Source organism: Mirounga leonina, unplaced genomic scaffold (genome assembly GCF_011800145.1).
Source record: "Mirounga leonina isolate KUSES-001 unplaced genomic scaffold, KU_Mleo_1.0 Mir_178, whole genome shotgun sequence".
Lineage (NCBI taxonomy): Eukaryota > Metazoa > Chordata > Mammalia > Carnivora > Phocidae > Mirounga > Mirounga leonina.
Genome location: NW_023270464.1, coordinates 28,666,664 through 28,688,459, shown reverse-complemented (window position 1 = coordinate 28,688,459; position 21,796 = coordinate 28,666,664). Strand labels below are relative to the sequence as shown.

The 21,796-nt window shown below is 51.5% G+C and overlaps 1 protein-coding gene and 1 long non-coding RNA gene across 4 annotated transcripts; one reads left to right on the top strand and one right to left on the bottom strand.

The window, feature by feature from the left end:
* Positions 1-905: 905 nt before the first annotated feature.
* On the bottom strand, positions 906-2,554 carry LOC118023211. The gene is made up of 3 exons (XR_004682690.1): positions 2,238-2,554; positions 1,555-1,636; positions 906-1,170 (listed from the first exon to the last, which is right to left on the bottom strand). It is a non-coding gene; the product is annotated as an uncharacterized LOC118023211 (long non-coding RNA).
* A 303-nt stretch (positions 2,555-2,857) lies between these two features.
* WDR61 (WD repeat domain 61) lies at positions 2,858-20,055 on the top strand. 3 transcript variants are annotated; one of them, XM_035024308.1, is made up of 12 exons: positions 2,858-2,914; positions 5,418-5,467; positions 6,244-6,271; positions 7,744-7,849; positions 8,230-8,402; positions 14,346-14,494; positions 14,683-14,776; positions 15,573-15,666; positions 17,058-17,150; positions 17,681-17,761; positions 17,857-17,935; positions 19,806-20,055. In XM_035024308.1, the coding sequence occupies exons 2-12, from the start codon at positions 5,456-5,458 to the stop codon at positions 19,893-19,895; spliced, it is 999 nt and encodes a 332-aa protein (XP_034880199.1). In that variant the 5' UTR covers positions 2,858-2,914; positions 5,418-5,455; the 3' UTR covers positions 19,896-20,055. The 3 variants fall into 3 exon arrangements, with proteins under 3 accessions (XP_034880199.1, XP_034880201.1, XP_034880200.1); XM_035024309.1 differs by having other exon boundaries at positions 2,906-2,984; XM_035024310.1 differs by lacking the exon at positions 17,681-17,761 and having other exon boundaries at positions 2,860-2,914.
* The last annotated feature ends 1,741 nt before the right edge of the window (positions 20,056-21,796 follow it).

Sequence of the window (21,796 nt, the reverse complement as noted above, 5' to 3'; positions counted from 1 at the left end):
TTCCTAGGAAGTCAACTCGGGCTTCCTGGAACTGGAACAAAGGCGCTCTCCCTCCTATTGAGGTGGTGAGCTCCCTGTCTTTGGGGGTGTGCTAGCAGAGGCTGGATGACCTTATAATGGGGTTGTGTAGAGGGAGATAGATGTGGGATAGATCTGGAAGGCTCCTTCCCCTTCCGGAATGCTCAGACCAGTGACTCTGAGTGAAGAGGAGAGCTGTAGTGGGGATGGCTCGGGACGCTGTGACTGCTGTGGACTCCCTCCGGGTCCAGCCTGGTTAGAAAGGCAGCTGGCCACTCTCTGGGAACAGCTCCATCCCACCCGCAGCCCTTCAGGACAGGCCTCCCAACCTTGGCCTCCGAAGGATCTGCACCTGAGCTAAGTATTTCACAATTAGCTTGGATTTTCACTTGGTTTTATTCTAAAGCCCTTTCATACCCCCCTGACCTGCGAGACCACAACCCATTGCAGACATTGAAATGCAGTTATACCAGCAACTCTCTCCAGATCTGCTCTGCAGCGGGCATTCAGGGGATCCGTGAGAATTGGTGGATGATAACTGCATCTTTATTTTCCTTCTCCTCTAACTAGAATTTAACACTTCCTGTAATTACGAATGTCAGCAATAAGCCGCAGAAGTTTTAGCAGAACCTGTCATTTTGTCCAATACAAACCATATTTTCTTATCATAGTACAGCTGTTGCGAATCATCCAAAACGCTGTTTATGCTCCTCACTACTCTGACGTTACAGACGTTCTTAGACGTCTGTGTGAAGAGAGCAGCGCATATGTCACTGTTCCAGAAATATTTTGATAGCGTTTTTGATATAACTGCTTTCTTTTGTAAACCTATGCATTTCAGTACATTATACTGAGACAGGATTCGTGGACTTCATGAGATGCCAAAGGTGTTCATGGCGCCCCAAAGCCTTGTCACCCCTGTGTCACAATACTGTTGCTAAGGCATGCCAGGGACCCTCTGGGCGGTGCTCTGGGGCACAGGGGAGAAAGCCGGTGTACGATACCTCTTTTTTTAAATGAATGATTTGGAGTTCCAACACAATTATAGAATCATGGAGCTGGAAAGTCCTTAGAAAGCCTTTATTGCAACGATTTTCGAACGTCCTGGCACAACTCGCGGCAAGAAGTACATTTTCCTTTGCAGCATATTACCTGCGTATGTGAAACAGGTTGCCTGTTTGTTTAACATAATTTTACCATGCGTGATGAACTCTTACATCTTCTATGCTATTTTTTTCAATCTGTTCTATTTCATTTTGGGGAGATGATTCATTGAATTTTTATTCACAACTGTAATGCTTGACAAAAGTTGAGTTAATACCCAGTTTGCTTAAGTTGGAAATGAATAGTAGCAGATTTAGAAGCAAACAGACAGAAGGGTGAAAGCCTTAATATTCTGACAACAGATAAAATTCAAAGGCAAAGAAGTGATCAGTGTGCTTTTAGAATAATCTAGAGGTGGGGGATTTAATGTGCAGAAAAGAAAAAATATCCACATCAGCCCAAATCATACAAATTAAAATCCACTTTACTTACGTAGTTGGAGGCACTTCTGATGGCCACAATTTTATCATTCTTAAAGTGGAGGTCTTCAAGAATACTTCTTTATATTCAAAAGCTAAAAGTCAAAGTAAAGATGGTCCAGTTATCCTGGTTTGGGAGTGGTCACATCATAATCGGTCTATTTTCAAAAACTAGAGAGACCCACAAATTTTGCCAACAAACACAAAGGGGCAGACCGAGCAAAACGAAGCGACGGGTGGTGCAGAAAGACAGCGGATTACTCGTGATTTCTCTAACAGCCAGTGCTTTGCAGACCGGTGAGAAGGCCTTTCTGCGCTTCAGGACCCTGGGTCCCAGGACGGCGCGTTTCATTTTCTGCGGGATGAGCCTGAACAGGGTCCACTCAGCATGTGGGTCAATGCAATGGGAATGCCCCCAGCTTGGAGGTATAATTTGTCCATCCTCTCTCGGCCTTAGGAGCAAATGTCCTGTGGTCAGATATATCCAGAAGGCTTACAGGAACAGCTTGATTTTTAGGACGCGCCCCCTAAGAATTGTGGCAAGTCGGGATGTCTCGAGGCCGCTCGCTTCGACCCAAACCTTCTAAAGTGGGGACACGCGGGGGATGCACCGGGGCTGGACGAAGGTTGCAGGCCCAGGAGCCCCTGGAGCAATCACCGAGGGCCAGACAACCGCCCCGGGAGACGTGCGCGTACCCGGCAAAGCTCCCGCCCCAAGGTGAACCTGACGCCGCCCTGGGAGTAGCCCCCGTGTGGCCAGTTTCCCGAAACCGGCCTGACGGCCTTGACCGTGAAGCTCTGACTTGGCGGAGAAAAGGACGGGGGGCCTTCTTGGCTTCCGGCGCAGTTCTGGCCGCGAGCGGGGCTACCGGTCCGGGGGCGGCGGGCACAGCGCCGGCCGTTGGGGCGCCGCCCCCAGGCAGCCACGGCGCGCGCGGCCGGGAGGACGAGGACGGCGGGGGTCCCGCTCGCCACGCTCTGGTGGGGCTGGTCACGCCTACTAGACGGGACCTATCGCGCACGGGCTGTGACTGGCACTCGGAAACACAAAACTCTGTGTCAGCGGAGTTTTCTTAGGCAGCAGCAGCCCAGGACTCGTCAGGCGGCGCGAAGCTCGGGCGACCGCGCGGAGGCGGCACGAGGGCGAGCGCCTGCCGCGCAGGCGCGGAAGCTCTCCGCGGCGCTGGCGCAGCGTGGCGCCGCGACGGTAGGGGGCGCTGCGGCGCGCGCCTGCGCCCTGGGGCGGGGCCGAGGCCGCGAGAGCCCCGCCCCGCCCCGCCCCGCCCCGCCCCCGCGTGGCTCATCGCTGCGCGACGCCGTCGCCGCGAGCCCCGCGTCACCAGCGCGGCGGCCGTGCCCCCGGCAGGACGGTGGTGAGTCGACGTGCGCGGCCGTCGGCGGCGGCGGGCTCTGGGGCCGCCGGCGGCCGGGGCCGGGGCGCGGGTGAGCGGGCGTGCGCGGAGGGGCCTCCAGGCTGGCTTGCCCGGGGCGCCCCGGGCCGCGCGGGGCCTGGGAGGACAGGCAGGGGCCTCGTCCTGCCTCCCGAGAACGTCGTGTGCAGCCTCGGGGCTGGGGCTGGCGTCCCTGCGGGAGAGGCCTCTCTCACGGTAAAGGGAGGCGTTCCAGGGTCGGCCGTGCTGCCCCGGCAGCGAGCTCCCCGTCACCGTCGTCTTGGGCTCCCGACCTGCCCGAGTCGCAGGGCGTGTGCGGCGCCCTTGGGCACACGGGGGGCGCGCGGTGCCTGCGGCGGAGGCGGCTCCGGGGGCCCTTAGCTCGGCACTTGCTGTTCCACCAGGTGCTGTCGCCTGTGCGCACCGTTTGCCGTCCCCGCGATCGCGGGCGCTGCCTTAGGCTCTCGGAGGCGCTAACAGGGACCCCGGGGGGGGGGGGGGCATGCGGTGAGCTAACGCGTGTGCGCGCGCTCACGGACGCACGCCCTCGTTCTCAGGGGGCTGGCCTCTGGGGAGGGGGCTTCCTGCAAGCCTCCCCACTCTTGGCTGTGTGCCCCCGCGGCTAAACGCGAGGTCGCCTGGACGGGAGGGGCGGGCCTGTGCTTCCCTGGGCTCCTCACTGCCTTCCCTGCTCTGCTCTTGGCTCACAAGTGAGTTAGCACCACCAACTTGACGGAGAGCTTCACAGACGAGGATTGTGTAGGAATTACGAGTTTCCCTGTTACCCCTGGAGCACCGTGGTGGCCTTTTGGGGTTTACAAACCCAAAGCAAGTCACCTGACCGTGGATGCCTTCGGTGTACGGTCTCCTCTGTCCCTGGACAGAATCGAGGGGGCATGAACGTGGATGACAAGAAAAACTGCACTTTGAGGTTCTGTAATCTCTAGCAGAAACTTAGCGTTTCCTCCGGTTACGGATGTAGGCAACAAACCACGGTGTTAACAGCGTGAATTTGTCAGCAACAGAAATCACAGCGGTGTCCGTGTCTTAGGAGACCGTGTAAGCTCGTCACAACATTGAAAGTACTGTGGTGACCAGACTTGCTGCTAGACCTTGTTATGTAAGCTGTTAATAAACAGCTGTCACAAATTTAATTTTCGTATTTTGGTAACATTTCTTTTAGGTGTGCACTTGATCTTTCTTATCCTCAGACTCTGTATCTGCAAGTTTGCACACTAAAATTTATTTGTGGCCCTAAATCATTACTTGCGGCGCTTTTGTGGTCTTTCACGGACATGTGCACGGTGGTGAAAACTTTGAGTCCCCAGACACATTTTCAGCTGCAGCAGAACAAGGGCACGCTCCGCCTTCTTGTGTCACCTCTCTCGTGTAAACAAGGGTCCTTTTTTCAGTCTATTTAGTGTCATGATTGTTGCATTTTTGTGCTTTTTTTGGTAGTATCACTGTTAAAATAGCCCCCAAGCGCAGTGTGAAAGTGTATGTTCCTTAGTGCACCTCGTGTGAGGTTCCTACGGAGAGCGTGCGTGTGTGCAATAAGCTTCTGTTAGGCATTGAAATGATGTATTGATCGGGACCCTAACCCAGGATTTCTCCTGGGAGCAGTGGGGTCCATATTCGCTAATTTGGTGTTCCTGATAACTTCATAGAATATAAGAGCCTCGAGTAACAAGCAGTGACTCTACTTGGTTCCCTTTCTGGTCCTATGCACTTGCAAAGTCCTGAGAAGGGTTTACAAGGCTGCTGGAGGGTCTAGGGCACACACATGAAATATGAAGAACCCTTACAGCCTGAGAAAATACACCTGTTCTTTTTTTTTTTTTTTTTAAGATTTTATTTGTCAGAGAGAGAGAGAGCACAAGCAGGAGGAGTGGCAGGCAGAGAGAGAAGCAGGCTCCCTGCTGAGCAGGGAGCCCAGTGTGGCACTCGATCCCAGGACCCCGGGATCATGACCTGAGCCGAAGGCAGACGCTTAACCATCTGAGCCACCCAGGCATCCCAAAAATATGTCTATTCTTAAAGGAAGTGTGTTTAGTTGAGCTCAGTCCTTGAAGACTTTGGGAGATGTGTCTCATTCACATGCCTGTTGGCTCTCGTGGGCATATTTGGCTGACATCCCTTCAGAGACTCTAACCACTTTGCTCCCACATACTTGCTTGTTGAGTCAAATGAATAAATAATATTTGCAATTAAAAGGACCTGTGGTTTTATCTCTCTGAAGAGCAGCAAGGGATGGAGACTGGTCCCTGTCTATAGTCAGACTTGGGGAGAGGAAAACATGGCATGGGGTAGGTGTTAGTTGACTCCCTGGGCTCCAAGGGAAAAAGAAGATCGTACCACCCTGTAGGGCTTGTGAGGGGGGCCCCTGGGGCTGATCTCTGCTCCAGCAGAGGGTTGCCTTATTGTCTTGGTAAGGGGAACCTCCTGTATCCCCCTCCCCCTTACTGAAGCCCTGATGTTCCCACAGAACCGTCTGGCCTATAGCCTTCATCCTCGGTTAAGGAAATGACCAACCAGGTAAGGCCTGTGGGGAGGAGAAGAACCGCAGCTGGTCTCTTTGGCAGGGTGAAGGCCAGTACGAGGTCTGGGTGTGTAGTCAGGAGACTAGCATCTGATTCCTGCTCTGCTCCGGAAGTGCTGGGGGACACTGGGCACCTAGTCACCACAGGGTTAGGTGGTGCTGTGAGATGTACAGCACCAAGAGGAGGATTATTTTGGCTATCTAAGTCTTTCCACGGTTGACGGGGGGATTGAGGGAAAAAATCTGGACTCGGGAGTCTGGCTGGCTCAGTTGCTGGAGTGTGCGACTCTTGATCTCAGGGTCATGAGTTCAAGCCCCACACTGGGCGTAGAGCTTACTGAATTAAAAAAAAAAAAAAAAACAAGAAAGAAACAAAAATCAGAAAGAGAGAAATCTTTGTAATAGGATTAGGGACAACGGTAACAGTTTAGGCAGGCTGTGTGGTTTTATACAACTGCAAAACAGGCTGGAAATTGGATGCAGAGCCTCCTGTGATCCGAGCAGGGAGTGACGGGATTTATCAGTCCCCTCGGGATGGAGCGAGGAGAGAGTACGGTTTCTGTAAGAACTGATTTTTTTCTGGCACGGTCAACTCTGCAGTCTCACATGAGCAGGAATCAGGAAGCTTGTAGGATGGGTGGAGGGAGGGCAGGCGGGGAGCTAACCCAGTGGGGGGTGGGGGTGAGGTGGGTGCCAGGGGGTGTTTTAGGGAGGGGATGGGATACCTCTGAAGTCTGACCACTGGTTAAATGTGGCGTCTGTTCTTTTTTAGTACAGTATTCTCTTCAAACAAGAGCAAGGTAAGCAGCCTGCCTGTTGAAGGAGATTCACCTGTGGAAACTGTGTCATCCCTGGTGTTTTGGGTCTGCTGACCTGACACGCAGTCCCCAAGTGTACTCAGTTTGCAGAAGAATCAGCAGACGCAGCTGAAAACATATTTACAAGCAAACTGCAACAGAAGCCCCCACACAACTCACTGGAAAGAAAACGTGGGAGTCACATAATAGACTGGGACGCTCCAGGCTGAGGGAAGCTTTTCCACCCGAGAAAGATGCAGCTCTGAGCTTCCCAGCTACCGGGGTGACAGAGGGAACCAGTAGAGCCTCAGAACTTGCCCTGGGGTCTTTACAGTGGTTTCCCCACTTCAGACAAGTGCAGGGGCTCCTGCAGAGACCATGACCTTGCGCAGCAGCGTATGGGGATGGCTGGAGGTGCAGCTTGCCAGGGACGCGGGGCTTCATGTGGGCCTCGTTTCTTCCGCTCTAAGTAGCTGCCATTTAGATGGTCTGAAGTTTAAACCAAAAGCATTCTTCCAAGTTAGCTCAGATGGGTAACTGGCTAGTCAGGCGTGCCAGTCAGCAACCCAGCATGCAGCTCATGCCGTCCGGGCAGCTCGCTGGCGGGCTCGGCTCAGGTGGGCGTCGTCATTGCAGCTGCGTGTGGGTCACAGCTGCTCAGTGCCCAGTATTCATGTCGTGGAGAGGTGTCCCTCAACTGTCCCCACGTGGCGTGAATAAGGCTCCGCGTGCACCTGCGTGTGTATGCACCTGCATGGGGCCTGCAGACCCCACAGTCAGGCCTTCAGATTTAAGGTGGACTTGAGTTCGTAGAGACACCGGCTTTGAATCCCAGTCCTGCTCCTTCTTAGCTTTTGACTTGGGTGAGTTATGTGGCTTCTCCAAGCCTCCGATTCTTTGTCTGTAAAATGAGGATATTAACAGTACCTACTTCATAGGGTTGTTGTGATTAATTGAGATAATATTCATAAAAAGTTAATGTAGTAACTGACTCATTAAGCATAGGAGACATTTGTGACAAGAGACAGCTCGAGTATGCAGGTGCTTATTCTCAGACTGTACTGTTTGCAGTTGAACTGCCTGCTGGCTCCCAAGGGTCCCTAAGACATGAGTCTTACCAAGTTTAGGTCTTTGTTGGGGGGGTGGGGGGCGTCCTGCTGGTTTCTCTAGTTTCAGCCAGGTGATAGGCACTCCTCACTGAGGCACGCAGGTAGCGTGCTGCAGTGGGAAGAGCCTCAGATTGTTCCGGAACTCCCTCCCTCCCTGGTACACCTGTGATCTGGGGCAGGTGTTGTGTGTGCCTCTGCAGTTCTGATAAAAGCAGGAGGGAAAGCACTTGGCAAGACAGTAAACCAGGTGGCCGGTTTCCCGGCCGTGTGACCCCAGAGCTGGGGGGACAGCACTTCAGCCTCCTTGCAGCCCAGGCAGGGTAGCTGTTGCATGAGCATTTTTACCCGAAGTGCTTTCTCTTCTAGCCCATGATGATGCCATTTGGTCAGTCGCCTGGGGGACAAACAAGAAAGAAAACTCGGAGACAGTGGTCACAGGATCCCTGGATGACCTGGTGAAGGTCTGGAAATGGTGAGCACCCTCTCCCCTAACAGCCTTGGAAATTGGGGTCTAGGGTTTTTCTCCTAGACTCCCAAGTTGCAATCAGGAAAGCATTAAGGGTTTTCTAGGCAAGAAGGCAGTAGCATTATGGTGGTTTAAAAAGGCAGCTTATTTTTTCCTGACTTGTTTTCCTCTTACTCAGTGTTAAGGCCTATGGTTTAAGAAAAAAAAGTCCCACAGTTAAAACTTGGCTGCCTTTAGTGTTCTATGCTCGTGGGTTCCTCTCCGATTCTGCATTTCACAGACCGTTGGTAATGGGAGCAGGGGGTGGGTCATGGGGGCCCAGAATTTCAGATGCTGGTAGAGCGTGTTTTGTGTGAAGAAACCCATTTCTCTGTCCCCCGCTGAAGGTCTGATGAGAGGCTGGACCTACAGTGGAGTCTGGAGGGACACCAACTGGGTGTGGTGTCCGTGGACATCAGCCACACTCTGCCCATTGCTGCCTCCAGTTCTCTCGATGCTCATATTCGTCTCTGGGACTTGGAAAACGGCAAACAGATCAAGTCTATAGATGCAGGACCTGGTAAGATTTTTACTTTTAGGGAGGATAATAAACACAATCCCTTTCCAAACCTCTAGGGATAGAAGTTTTACAGTTCAGAATTGTTTGGGTCTGAGGGGGTAATATGGGTGCGTGGACTGCTTAAAATACCTTTAGTGGGGTGGGGGCAGTCCTCCAAGCATTAATGACTCAGCAACGAGACGGGTTTATACGTCTGTTTGGTTTAGGTTTTACTGCCAAATAAATTTTGGTACTAAACCTGTTGAAAAACTCACAGTTTTCAGAGGCTTTAGATTTTAGAATTGCCAGTTTGGGGTTGTGGACCTGAATTCGGATGGTCCAGAGCTTCTCTGTTTGCCATATTCTGATTTGTTACATGCAGTGCCTAATAGAGGTCTCGAATGTAAGGCACTGTGTCCTCTTAGATCTGTATCATGGTAATCTCTGCTAATCATGATTACAGGACCTGATTCCCAGCATTTGATAGATAAGAAACTTCTAGAGTAACATTTTTTTTAAGTACTGTAGGACAGCATAATCTTATCTATTAGCCTTAATAAATATCTGGGGTAATAGGAATTAATAATGATTTCAGTGGGCTGGATTAATGTGGAACGAGCAACACGACATCTCAGGCTTCCTTGCCTTCAGTCTACTTGTAAATGACCGCATAGCATTCACCATCAGCTGGAATGGGCGATGACCCCTAGAGAGCCACCTGCCCTGCCTCTGTGGCACACCCTCCGTGGGTGGGTGCCACAGAAGGTGCTTAGGTGTTTCCTGAACGTAGTCCCCTTGACGGGAGTTCCAGGTGGATTTGGCCTCCCACTGGTTACGCTCAGTAGCCACCACAGGCTGTCTGTGTATTGGAAAGAGTAATAGTCCCACGGCTTATAGGGAAGCTCGGTTATCTAGATACTGAGTGCATTTCCCCTTGGAAGCAATACTTCATGTCTGTGATTCTTACTGCTGGAAATTTTTAAAGAATATGCATGCCTAGACCCTATTTTGCATCCACTGAAGCAGTTTTCAGGTTGTGTGGTTGGGGTTACGTCTGTGAAAAGAGCTACCCGGACACTGACTTCCCAGGTGATTGTCTTTACCTATATCCTTACCTGCTGACATCGCTCATGGAGGACTTGGGGCCCCAGGCCAGCCCCCAGAGTCTGCGAAGACACAAAGCCGGGGAGAGGAGGAAGAAGCAGATCTGTTGCTGCCTTTTTACCTTGGACACCTAAGCCTTCCCCAGACCCATGACGCTGAGGTCATTGTGGGGTTTTGAGGCCCTGGGCACGCTGCAGTTGAAGAGATGAGTTCTGGATTGGTTCCAGGGCAGAGGACCGGTCTGCCCCTAGCTTGCCTTCCCTGACACACAGTGCCCTAAACATCCGGTATCAGCTCCGTGTGTGGCAAGTGCATGTGGAAAGAAACAAGGTACAGAGAATCGTCAGAGGCTTGGATTTACTTTCTCTTTAGACAGGAATCTGGTCCTTACACAGCAGTTACTTGGGTAGTAAAAGCAGGTGCTGCTGTTGACAGCTAAAGAGTAGCTAAACCATCCGAAGGTCACACTGCTCGGGTCATGAGTGTGGGGACACCGACACTTACATTGTGCCTGTCTTGAAAATATGCGTGGAGGATGTGGACCACCACAAACAACAGGGAGAAGGGAAAGAGAACGTCCCTGATCCTGAAGAAGAAAGTGAGGACGTGGAAGGCCGTGAAGACACAGGGGAGCACCTTGTGGGCACACCAGCCGTGCTTCCCGGCACTCAGGCGCTCGGGATGAGCATCCACGCCATGAGACGGGCAAGACGCCCGAGAGTAAACAGCTGCTCTCGGTGACGAGGTGGAGCTTAGTGATTACAGCAAATATCTATTGTGCAAATATTGTAAGTCTTAGAGCGCGGGAACAAAAATTCCTTGAATTTTGAGCATAAGGATATTTGACATGAAAAATCCTGTACTGTAAACCGTCTAATAGGGAAATACGAAAATAATTTAGGAGTGTTATTTTATTAAACTGCAAGGAATTCAGAGCAGATTTTCTAATAACCATTATTCCTTAAACAGTTAATTATAATGGGAATAAGAAAGCATAATCCTGTTGGAATAAATGCTAGTCATTAGTAAGGAGAGGTTAAAAAGCAGCTGTTTGAGAAATTGCTTACAAATGCTTTTTCAGATCTTCTCGGTTAATTGAGCATTCTTGAAGTTAATTTCCTTTTTAAAACATATTTCAGGAGAAAAGCGATAGAGCTGAATTATTTATTACTCTTTTAAATATGTGCGTTGAAATTTGCAAGACACTGTTGTTTTAAAACACCTTGGGAGATGGCGCTGGCCCATCTGTGCTGGGACCCACTGTCTGCCATGCGTCAAGTTCGCAGCGGCCTCTCCTCAGTCCGGTGGGCTGGGAAGGGCCAGCCCTCTGCGAGCCATTCCCAGGAATGAGGCCAGTGACTTGGGAGGGAGCCTTTCTCTGCTTTCCCTTTGATCTGGCGAGCACTGTCCTGTCGGGGCGGGGTGGCAAGACCTCGGGCACGTTGCTGTAAAGAGTGCACGTGGGCAAAGGGACAGGCAGGCAGTGGGCAACTGGATGACTCCCTGGCCTCTAGGCCCTGACCCCAGAGGCCCCCGGAGCTCTTTGGGATTGCGCTGAAGAGCTTCTGAGTAGCCCAGAAAATAAATGCCACGCTACCACCAGTGTGTGTTCCCAGATAGAAATCTCGAGCCATCGCTTGCCCCAGCCGCATAGGAGCCTGGAGACCCCTCCATCCGGCTGAGGACGCACTGCGATGCGCAAACCACACTGGAATAGAGCTCTTGAACTAAGTTGTATGGTGTAACTGAGAAACCAGGTGATTGTTCCAAAACAACAGTGCCTCTTTCCAGTCCTTGTTAATTTGTGGTAAATACTCGGTCATATTGTAGTTTACCTGGAGAGTATTTGTGTAGTCCATCTTCGTTTATTGACCGCTTTACTGAGGTGAGCTTTCACTTCTGTAATTGCACTGTAAAGTTAACCCATTGTAAGTGTTCAATGAGTTTTAGTCTCTGGGGTTGTGCGGTCGCCACTGCAGTTCTGTGCCTCAGAAAGCTCCCTTGTGTCCGTGGAGAGTCCGTCTGTGCTCCGCCCTCAGCCTCAGGCAGCCACCCATCTGCTCTCCATCCCCGTAGTTTGTGTAGGTGGGATCGTGTATCTCCTTTCTGTAGCATCATGTTTCCACAGCTCGTCCACGTTGTGGCATGTCAGCAGTTCCTTCCTGTTTTGTTCTTCCACCCACCACTTGACGGACACTTGGATTCTTTCCCGTTTTCTACTGTGTAAACATTATAGTGCTGTGAACACCTGTGTACTAGTCTTTGTGTGGACATACGTTTTCATTTCTCCTGGGTATGTAGATACCCAGGAGTGGGACTGCAAGGTATTGTGGTAAGTTTGTTTTCACTTAAGAAACTGTTAAATTGGGGCACCTGGGTGGCTCAGTCGGTTGAGTGTCTGCCTTCGGCTCAGGTCATGGTCCCAGGGTCCTGGGATCGAGCCCCGCATCGGGCTCCTGCTCAGCGGGAAGCCTGCTTCCCCCTCTCCCTCTCCCACTCCCCCTGCTTGGGTTCCCTCTCTTGCTCTCTCTCTCTCTCTCTGTCAAATAAATAAATAAATAATCTTTAAAAAAAAAAAAAAAGAAAGAAAAATTTTGAGTTCTGGGGCACCTGGGTGGCTCAGTTGGTTCAATGTCTGCCTTCGGCTCAGGTCATGATCCCAGGGTCCTGGGACTGAGCCCCCATCAGGCTCCATGCTCCACGGGAAGCCAGCTTCTCCCTCTCCCACTCCCCCTGCTTGTGTTCCCTCTCTCACTGTCTCTCTCTGTCTGTCAAATAAATAAATAAAATCTTTAAAAAAAAAAAAAAGAAACTGTCAAACTGTTAAGAAAACAATCCCACTTACAATTGCACCATAACCAATAAGATACCTCTGAGTCAACCTAACCAAAGAGGTAAAGGATCTGCACTCTGAAAACTATAAAACACTGATGAAAGAAATTGAAGACGACACAAAGAAATGGAACAACGTCCCATGCTCATGGATTGGAAGAACAAAATTATTAAAATGTCTATGCTGCCCAGAGCAATCTACACTTTCAGTGCCATCCCTATCAAAATACCATCAGCATTCTTCACAGAGCTGGAACAAATCATCCTAAAATTTGTATGGAACCAGAAAAGACCCCAAATAGCCAAAGAAATGTTGAAAAAGAAAACCAGAACTGGTGACATCACAATTCCGGACTTCCAGCTCTATTACAAAGCTGTCATCATCAAGACAGTATGGTACTGGCACAAAAACAGACACACAGATCAATGGAACAGAACAGAGAACCCAGAGATGGACCCTCACCTCTATGGTCAACTAATCTTTGACAAAGCAGGAAAGAATATCCAATGGAAAAAAAGACCGTGTCTTTAACAAATGGTGTTGGCAAAATGGGACAGCTATATACAGAAGAATGAAACTGGACCACTTTCTTACACCACACACAAAAATAGACTCAAAATGGATGAAAGACGTAAATGTGAGACTGGAATCTAGAGAACATAGGCAGAAACCTCTTTGACCTCAGCTGCAGCAACTTCTTATAAGATACATCTCTAAAGGCAAGGGAAACAAAGACAAAAGTGAACTATTGGGACTTCATAGCACATTCCCATTCATTCCCACAGCAAAGGAAAACAGTTGACAAACCCAAAAGACAACCTACACAATAGGAGAAGTATATGCAAATTTCTTACCAGATAAAGGGCTAGTATCCAAAATATGTAAAGAACTTACCAAAACACCCAAAGAACAGATAATCCAATCAAGAAATGGGCAGAAGACATGAACAGACATTTTTCCAAAGAAGACATCCAAATGGCCAGTAGACAAGTGAAAAAATGCTCAATATCACTCGGCATCAGGGAAATCCAAATCAAAACCTCAATGAGATACCACCTCACACCCAGTCAGAACGGCTAAAATTAACAAGTCAGGAAATGACAGATGTTGGCAGGGATGCAGAGAAAGGGGAACCCTCCTACACTGTTGGTGGGAATGCAAGCTGGGGCAGCCGCTCTGGAAAACAGTATGGAGGTTCCTCAAAAAGTTGAAGATAGAGCTATCCTACAACCCAGCAATTGCACTACTGGATATTTACCACAAAGATACAAATGTAGCGAAAAGAAGGGGCACTTGCACCCCAATGTTCATAGCAGCAATGTCCACAATAGCCAAACTATGGAAAGAGTCCAGATGTCCATCGACAGATGAATGGATAGAGAAGATGTGGTCCATATATACAATGAAATACTATGCAGCCATCAGAAAGGATGAATACTTAGCATTTACATCGGTGGGAATGGAACTAGAGAGTGTTATGCTAAGTGAGTTAAGTCAATCAGAGAAAGACAATTATCATGATCTCATTGATATGTGGAATTTAAGAAACAAAGCAAACGAGCAAAGGGGGGAAGAAAAGAAACAGGCAAACCAAGAAACAGATTCTCAACTACAGAGAACACACTGCTGGTCACCAGGGGAGGTGATGGGGGATGGGGGCAACGGATGATGGGGATGAAGGAGAACACGTATCCTGATGAGTGCCAGGTGATTAAAATTTTAAAAGAAAAGAAACTTTAACTATTTTTCAGAGTGGCTGCACCATTTTATGTTCCCACCAGTATGTGAGGATTTTGGTTTCTCCACATCCTTGTTAACACTTGGTATTGTCCTATTTTTATTAAAAATTTAAGAAGCCCTTAAGCTAAATTGGTAAAGAATTAGCATCTCAACTCATAGGTTTTTGAATCAGGACATTGTTTCTAATTTTTAAAAACTTACCTTTTGATAAAACTTTAAAAGTCTTAAAAATTAAGGTCACACCTTTTCTCACTGTATTTTTTTTTCCTTCTTTTTCTCCTGTTCAGTGGATGCCTGGACTTTGGCCTTTTCTCCTGATTCCCAGTATCTGGCCACAGGAACTCATGTGGGGAAAGTGAACATTTTTGGTGTGGAAAGTGGGAAAAAGGAATATTCTTTGGACACAAGAGGAAAATTCATTCTTAGTATTGCATATGTAAGGAGACATTGCTCTCGTTTCTCTCCCCAACTCCGCAATGTGCACTTCCCGCCTGTGGCAGGCCTCCAAGCGGGCAGCCGCTGTCTGGCTTGGCGGGGCCTGCAGCGAGCAGGAGCGCTGCGTGTTTGGTGGGGATGGCCTAACCATATGAAGTCTCAGATGTCCTCCGCATGTTCTCTGCACAGAGCCCTGATGGGAAGTATCTGGCCAGTGGAGCCATAGACGGGATCATCAATATTTTTGATATTGCAACTGGAAAACTCCTGCACACGCTGGAAGGTATGGCTCATTTTATTTTGTGCAAACTAGGTTATCAGATCACAAAGGACGAATCGGTCTTTTCTTAAAATGCCACTAAATGACAGGTGAGCTTTAGATTTGCAAAATAGTGATCTCAGTTAGAAATCTGAAATGCCTCCAAGTCTTGGTTTTGTCGTCTAGTTATAACCTGGATGTGCTGGTTCTGGTTCCAGTGCTAAGTGCTTATTTTGGTGAACGGGCTTACCTTTTTATGTGTTAATGTATCTCAGCCATATGAGTGTTTCGTTTCTGTCCTGTTTGGCTCTACAGAACTTTGTGATTAGGAAATGACTTTTTGTCAAGAAGTTGAAGGTGGATGACAGCACTGTGCCCGCCCCCTGCGCCCACAGCCTCGGGGTGTGGGCGGGAGGGAGTCTTCTGCTCTGCTTTTCCTACTGGTTTGAATTCTGACCAAGTGAATACATTGCCTCCTTAGTTTGTATCACTTACCCTACAGCACAGGATTTGGTGGGAAACGGCACCCTGTTCGTCTGTACAGATCAGAGTGTATTTCTTCGTGTGTCCATGTCTGTAGCAGAGGAGTTTTTCCCAAGCCTCATGTGCTGAGGTCCAGCTGGTGGGGGAAGGGAACCGAGGAGAAATGGCTCCTGGAGGGGCCTGGGTTATGTGGATGTTTCTAGAACACTGGGAGGAGGGGTCCATGCAGTCATTCCCTGCCCTGACAGAAGCATCAGTGATAGTGGTCATTACCAGGGACGCCATCAGTGGGGAGCCCGTGATTTGCCAGATTAACAAGGGCCTTTGTGAATTTCAGGCCACGCTATGCCCATCCGCTCCCTGACCTTCTCCCCGGATTCCCAGCTCCTTGTCACTGCTTCAGATGATGGCTACATCAAGATCTATGACGTGTAAGTTATCGTGCTGACTCAAGGGTTCTCGCCCGGGACCAGTGCCCTTCCTGTCTCCCGCTGCTTGGAGGAGTCCTGGGTCGGGCAGGGACTTGTGTGCAGGGTCCAGGCATTGCTCCCCCGTCCACACCCCTGTCCTTGAACTTCGAATGTCACGGACTGCCTGCTAGGATCAGTACTTCCTTCCTGTTTGCAGTCATCCCGTCTCTTGTAGGGCTCACGGATTTTAAGTTCCTTCAGGTTAGTCAGTCGTGTACGGAGGAGGAGGCAGAACCACTGGCGGTCGCTGGCCCAGAGTGATGTCAAAAACGTGGACATCCAGCAGGCTCTCCTCCGCCCTGCCAAGGGGGCTGCCGGTTTATCCACCAGCTCGCTGCAGGTCTAGATGAAGGAGGCTTTTTGTGGGTGGTTTTGACCGCAGGTGTGGGAGTGAGGGTCATTCTCTTCAGGTCACGGCTGCCTTTGGTTGTAAGCCTGTGTGAGGCCCCTTCCTCCTGGGCTTCCCCCTCAAGCCTCCCCTGGAAGGGGATTGATTGGTGTCCTTGACCCTTTGACTCAGTACTGCGGTCTGTGGCTCTGGCTCACGGCTTCCCAATGTGGCCTCCTGGTGCCCTGGGTGCACACGGCACGCTTGTCCGCGTCCACCTGCCCCGGTCCTGACCGTCTGTGTGCGTGCCCTCGCGTGGGCCTGTGCGGGCTTTCCCGGAGCCTGCGCTGGGAGCAGGGACACTGAGGACAGGAGGTTGTGTTCAGGGCAGGGGAGCGGGCTCAGGAGGGAAGCCTCTGCCCAGCTGTGCTGGCTCGTCAGTCCCAGGGCCACAGTCAGCCGTGGCCGATGCCTCAGTGCCCGACTCTCTGCACAAGGCCTTCGTGGCTGTGGTTCCGCCTGCCTCCCGACTGCGGGTGACTGGTGTCCCCGGAGGGCAGAGGCGGGTTCCTCTGAGGCCACGCATCCTCCGACCCGCCTGCGATCTGCTCTGCTCCTGGGGTCACCGAACCTCCGTCAGGCCTCGGGATTGTTCTCCTCAGGCCTTTGCTGCTTGGATTTCACTTATTTGAAAGTACAAATGGCTTTCGTAATTAGGCCCATCTTGTTCTTGGTTCGATTAAACATGGTCTGTCCAAGCCACATCTGTTAACGGAGAGTGAACCCTGGCGGCTCCCGGGACAGGAGGCACCGGCCTGTGTGGAAAGGGCGCTGGCGTGCTGGTGGGCTCGGAGCCCGCCACTGTCCTGAGGTGGCCGGCTTGCCCCTGCTTCTGTCTCCCCATCTTAGGGATTGTCTTGCTTGCATCCTACTCTCTGCCATGGGGGAAAGCCACACATTTTGTGCTCGTGTTCCTGTAAGACTTTGTTTCGTCTCCAGTTTGTTTGACACTTTCCCGTTTCAGACAACACGCCAATCTGGCCGGCACGCTGAGCGGCCACGCATCGTGGGTGCTGAACGTTGCCTTTTGTCCCGACGACACTCACTTCGTTTCCAGGTACGTATGATTCTTAGCAGTTTCTTAAATGCTAAGAGATGAAGATTGTCTTTTATGAATTGCCTTAAGATTTGAAGATGGTCTGACCCTTTTTATTCAGGTAGACTTTGTTTTCTGCATTGGTTTTGTGGGTTGTTGGGTTTTTTTTTAAGTTATGCAGGTAGTTGTCCTTTGCTGGAACAAAGGTGGATTCTTCGGAACAGTTCAAGTTTTAGTTTTTCCTTATAAATCTAGGCTTCCACATGTAGTGACTTTTGGGATCCCTGTGTTCCAGTAGTAACTTAAACTATGTAAAGCTGTGCGCAGATGTTGTGCCTTTAGATCCCAGTGTCACTCAGGCCGAGGACAGCCAGCTTCCTAGCATTGCACAGAGTTCCAGAAGCCTCTTCATTCAGAAGCGGCTTCACAGAGACTTTAACAGGCCCCCTCCCACCTGGAAACAGGCACACGTGTCTGAGACTCCTGGTGGGAACCCTGGGATGAGGGCTGGGCAGATGAGAACTTGAGGGAAGTGGCCGCTCTGTGTGCAGGAAAATCCACCAGGGAGGCCAGCACCCGGAGCCCCCTGAAGCCCGTGCTGGTCACGGTGCACACTGGTGGGCAGAGTGTAGGTGAGTCAAGGAGGGTGGAGTTCCCGGTCTGATTCCTTCTGACTTAAAACCAGAATGCAAACTGTTTTGATACTAATGTTCCCTTTTGCACATAGTTCATCTGACAAAAGTGTGAAGGTTTGGGATGTTGGAACGAGAACGTGTGTCCACACCTTCTTCGACCACCAGGATCAGGTACGGCAGAGTTCACATTCGCGTTCCTTGTCTGAGCACCAGCGACACCTGTCCCTGTTCTGACCTGCTGCTGGGCTGCTCTCCCTGCATGGGTGTCCATCAGCCAGCATCCCGCACGCTGTCTGTGCGGTCAGCCTGGCGAGCCGTGAGGTGTGATGTCCCTTTGAGGGTCAGGACACACAGCACTAGCCCCACGGCCGTTCAGTGCCTTCGGAAAATGCCCTGGTGCCCGGGCATGCTGGGCGCACTTTTCCCGGTGCAGCCTGCCATGGCTGGCTCGGAAGGGCCTTCCTCAGGAGTGCCCATTGCCCTGGGGCGCCTGGGTGGCTCAGTCAGTTGAGCGTCTGCCTTCAGCTCAGGTCACAGTCTCAGGGTCCTGGGATCCAGCCCCACGTCGGGCTCAGCGGGAAGCCTGCTTCTCCCTCTCCCAGCCCCCAGCTCATACGCGTGCACTCGCTCTCAAATAGTTCTAAACAAAGTCTTAAAGTGCCCATTGCTCAAACACACAGCGCTTGTCATGTTTGGAACTGTCCACAAAAGCGATGTGATTTCTTTTTTTAATAACATAACTGAAGCCATAAATTCTTACAGGTTGTTTGGGTTTTAGCGACATTGGTAACTTTTGCTTCAGTCTTTAAATGGGGGAGGAGGGGGCTCTATTCTCCCAGGAGCCTTTTTGTTTTTGCCAGTGTGGATGTGAAAGGAACCAGGGCATCCGTACTGTGCCAGGGACCCCCGGGGCTCCAGTGAAAGGAAGGGGTCCATTCAGTCAGTCCGCACGGGGCCTGGGCTCCTGCATTTCTAAGCAGCTGCAGGTGAGGTCCACACTGCTGGTCCCACCACTTTGAGTAGCAAGTCTCAGGAAACTAGTCACTTTAGATAAAATGCCCATGGCAGTAAAAAGTTGGCTTTTAATGTACTTTTAATGTTTCTATGAAAATCCTGTTTTTTTTTTTCATTTTGTCTTATTTTTGTTGTTTAAGTAATCGGTATGTACGTCCAACATGGGGCTTGAACTCACAACCCCAAGATCAAGAGTCACACGTTCTACTGACTGAGCCAGCCGGGCGCCCTGATGGTCTCCTCTTTGGAATGCAGCTTAGTTAACATAAGTGTTCATGCTCTTTCACATCTAGTCCTAAATCATTGCTAATGAAGTTGGGGGGATTTCATCTTGATATTGCACCTCTGGACTTAACGTTTCACTGTGAGAGTAAATCCTCCCTGCCGGCTTGTTTCCCTGCACGTGGGGCTCAGAGCATGCTGCCATCTCAGAAGGGTTGTTTGGGTGGAAGGGAGGTCATCGGTCCACCCCGTGACAACACTGGACTCAGGGCTGGAACCCCCACTCGGAGTCAGAGTGACAGGCTGACCCAAACTCCAGCCACAGCAGTTTTGTCAGGAAGGTGTGACTGCTGATTTAACACAGCAAGTCAAACCAGTGCCCCATGCTGCCTGCTGGTCCAGCTCCGGGGACGGGCAGGCTCCAGAGGCCTCCGGGAACAGACGGAGGATCACGGGCTGGGGGCAGGGCACAGGAGTGAGGTGAGGCCCCCGGGTAGTGGTGGGCCTTCTTTCTGGAGACGTGACATGCCCATGCTGGTTCCCTGCAGATGCCAGCTTCATGGCATGCAGTCACTCCGCAGATTCTGAGACTCTGGAAGGTTTACGGAGTATGGGAGGTGAAGGAGTGATAAACAGTAGCAATGCAAGTGCCTGGTTAAGGACAAGGGCCCCCTTCCCGCTGGCTCAGAAAGCACCACAACAGCCCTGTCTCACTGGTTTTCTAGATTCAGTATAGTGAGAATACAAAAGGATGTTTGTTCATAAACAATAAAGGCATTAGAACTTTTTTATTTTTGATTTACAGGTCTGGGGAGTAAAATACAATGGAAATGGCTCAAAAATTGTGTCCGTGGGCGATGACCAGGAAATCCACGTCTACGATTGCCCCGTGTAAACACCAGAGTCTCGCAGGCTGGTGTGTAGATCACGACATTCCTTGCCTTTCTAGCATTTATTGGAGCAAAAACAAATTTTGTAGATACAGGATCAGTCTTTTCATGTTCTGTTATTGGAAATGCTGTTCATACTTGAACATAAAGTGTTTATAACACCAACACCGTGTTCATGAACGGGCTTTTTCAGCTGCCCTGTTGTGGGTGGGAGAGTGGGAGGAGTACCTGCCCCAGATATGATGCGATCCGGGCAGTCACCGAACCTCCCAGCTGAGAAGTGCAGGCTGGCTCTCCAGAGGGTTGAGCCCCACAGACGTGGGGATGAAGCAGCTCTCGGTTTCAGAATGGGGTCCTGAAGGGAACAGGGTATTTCCCCAGGTGGGAATGTTCTGGAGTCCTGCCTATCTGGGTGTCTATTTGATACCCTGAAGACCTCACCTGCCGCACTCGACTGACTTCAGGCAGGGGTGCGGCCTGCGGTGGAAGAGGCTGCCTCCACGGCATCCACAGTCTCCAGCCCCACCTCCGTTACCCCTTCAGTGGGGCCTGTGTGAAATGGTTCACACTCTGAAGCTTGTTGCTTTTTATTAACGACTTCATATGCCTGTGAGTCAGGTCGCACGTTTGTCCCCCAAACCCATCGCCCTCAGGATGAAGCCCGCGCCCCTCTCCTGCCTCTTGGCCTTGGTGGCCCTCCTGTAACCAGAGCCGTGGACGTTTCCTCCCCCCAGCGTCAGCACTCACCCCCACCCCAGGTACCAGCTCCCGTCCACCAGTGTGAGGCAGGCTGGCACTTAACGCCCTCGATGGGGCTGGAGAAAATGTAAACAACCAGAGCCGTTTGTCTCTCATCCCAGCTCGGGTTTGATTTCGAAAGGACAGATGTACAGGTGGAGTGAGTTTGAAGGAACACCCTCCAGGTCCCATCTCCATGCCCAAGAATCTGGAGCTGAACGGAGACCCCCATCAGCAGTAGCTCTGTGGTGCTAATCAGGAAGTCGCGGCACGGACGGGACTCCCTGGAGTTGTGGTCCATTTGTACATGGGTTTTCACACAGGCTGGGTTGGAAGAGTAGATTTTAGATCGGTCCTGACCAACAGTCAGAGCGGGCGCTACTCTGAGCAAGTGGCACCCGCCCGCATGGGTCCTGCTGGAGCCCAGTCCCCCCCAAGCCGGCGCACCCCGACTGGGGGGGCCTCATGGGCCCCTCCGCCCTCCTGCGGCGGCCCCTGGTCTGCGTCAGACTGTCCGCTTCTGCAGAACCAGGGGAGGGCCGCCCGCTGGGAGTGAAGCAATGAGAACTGTCCCTCTGGGCAGGTGGCCCTCGCCACTGTGCCCAGCAGAGCCCAGGCAGCGCGCTTCTCGCCAGAACCGCGTCCTGAGCAGGAGGCCCCGCGTCCCATGGCCGGGCAGCTGGAGGAGACATCTCTGGGAGGGGGTGCAGACGGACGTCTGCCTCCCCAGCCAGGCTGCCGCTCCTGCGGCCTGAGCCGCAGCCCGGAGGCTCCGTGGCCCACGGGATGTCCTTTACGGTAAGCACTTCGGTGGAAGAGTGTCGCAAAGACTGCCAAGAGAAAATCATCACAACCACAAGCAACAAGGTGCGGGGCCCCAGGCAAACCGTTACGTCGGCGCTGCGTTCAGAGCACTGGTTTGTCCTCTCCACCAGGCCGGGAAGCTTCCGGAAGCTTCCGAGAGATGCTCATGCACCTGCTACAGCCCCAGAGCAGCAGCCCTGCATGGACCAGGCCCTGGGGCCCAGCCCAGGCCACAGATGTGCTTTTGCCTGGAGGAGCGTCATCTAGAGTCTAGATTCAGCAGCCCCGGGAGGGGCGGGGGCAGGGGAGCTGCGCCCGCAGGCGGTGCCCAGCGCCCTGCGAGGGCCGCACTGGCGCCGACCCG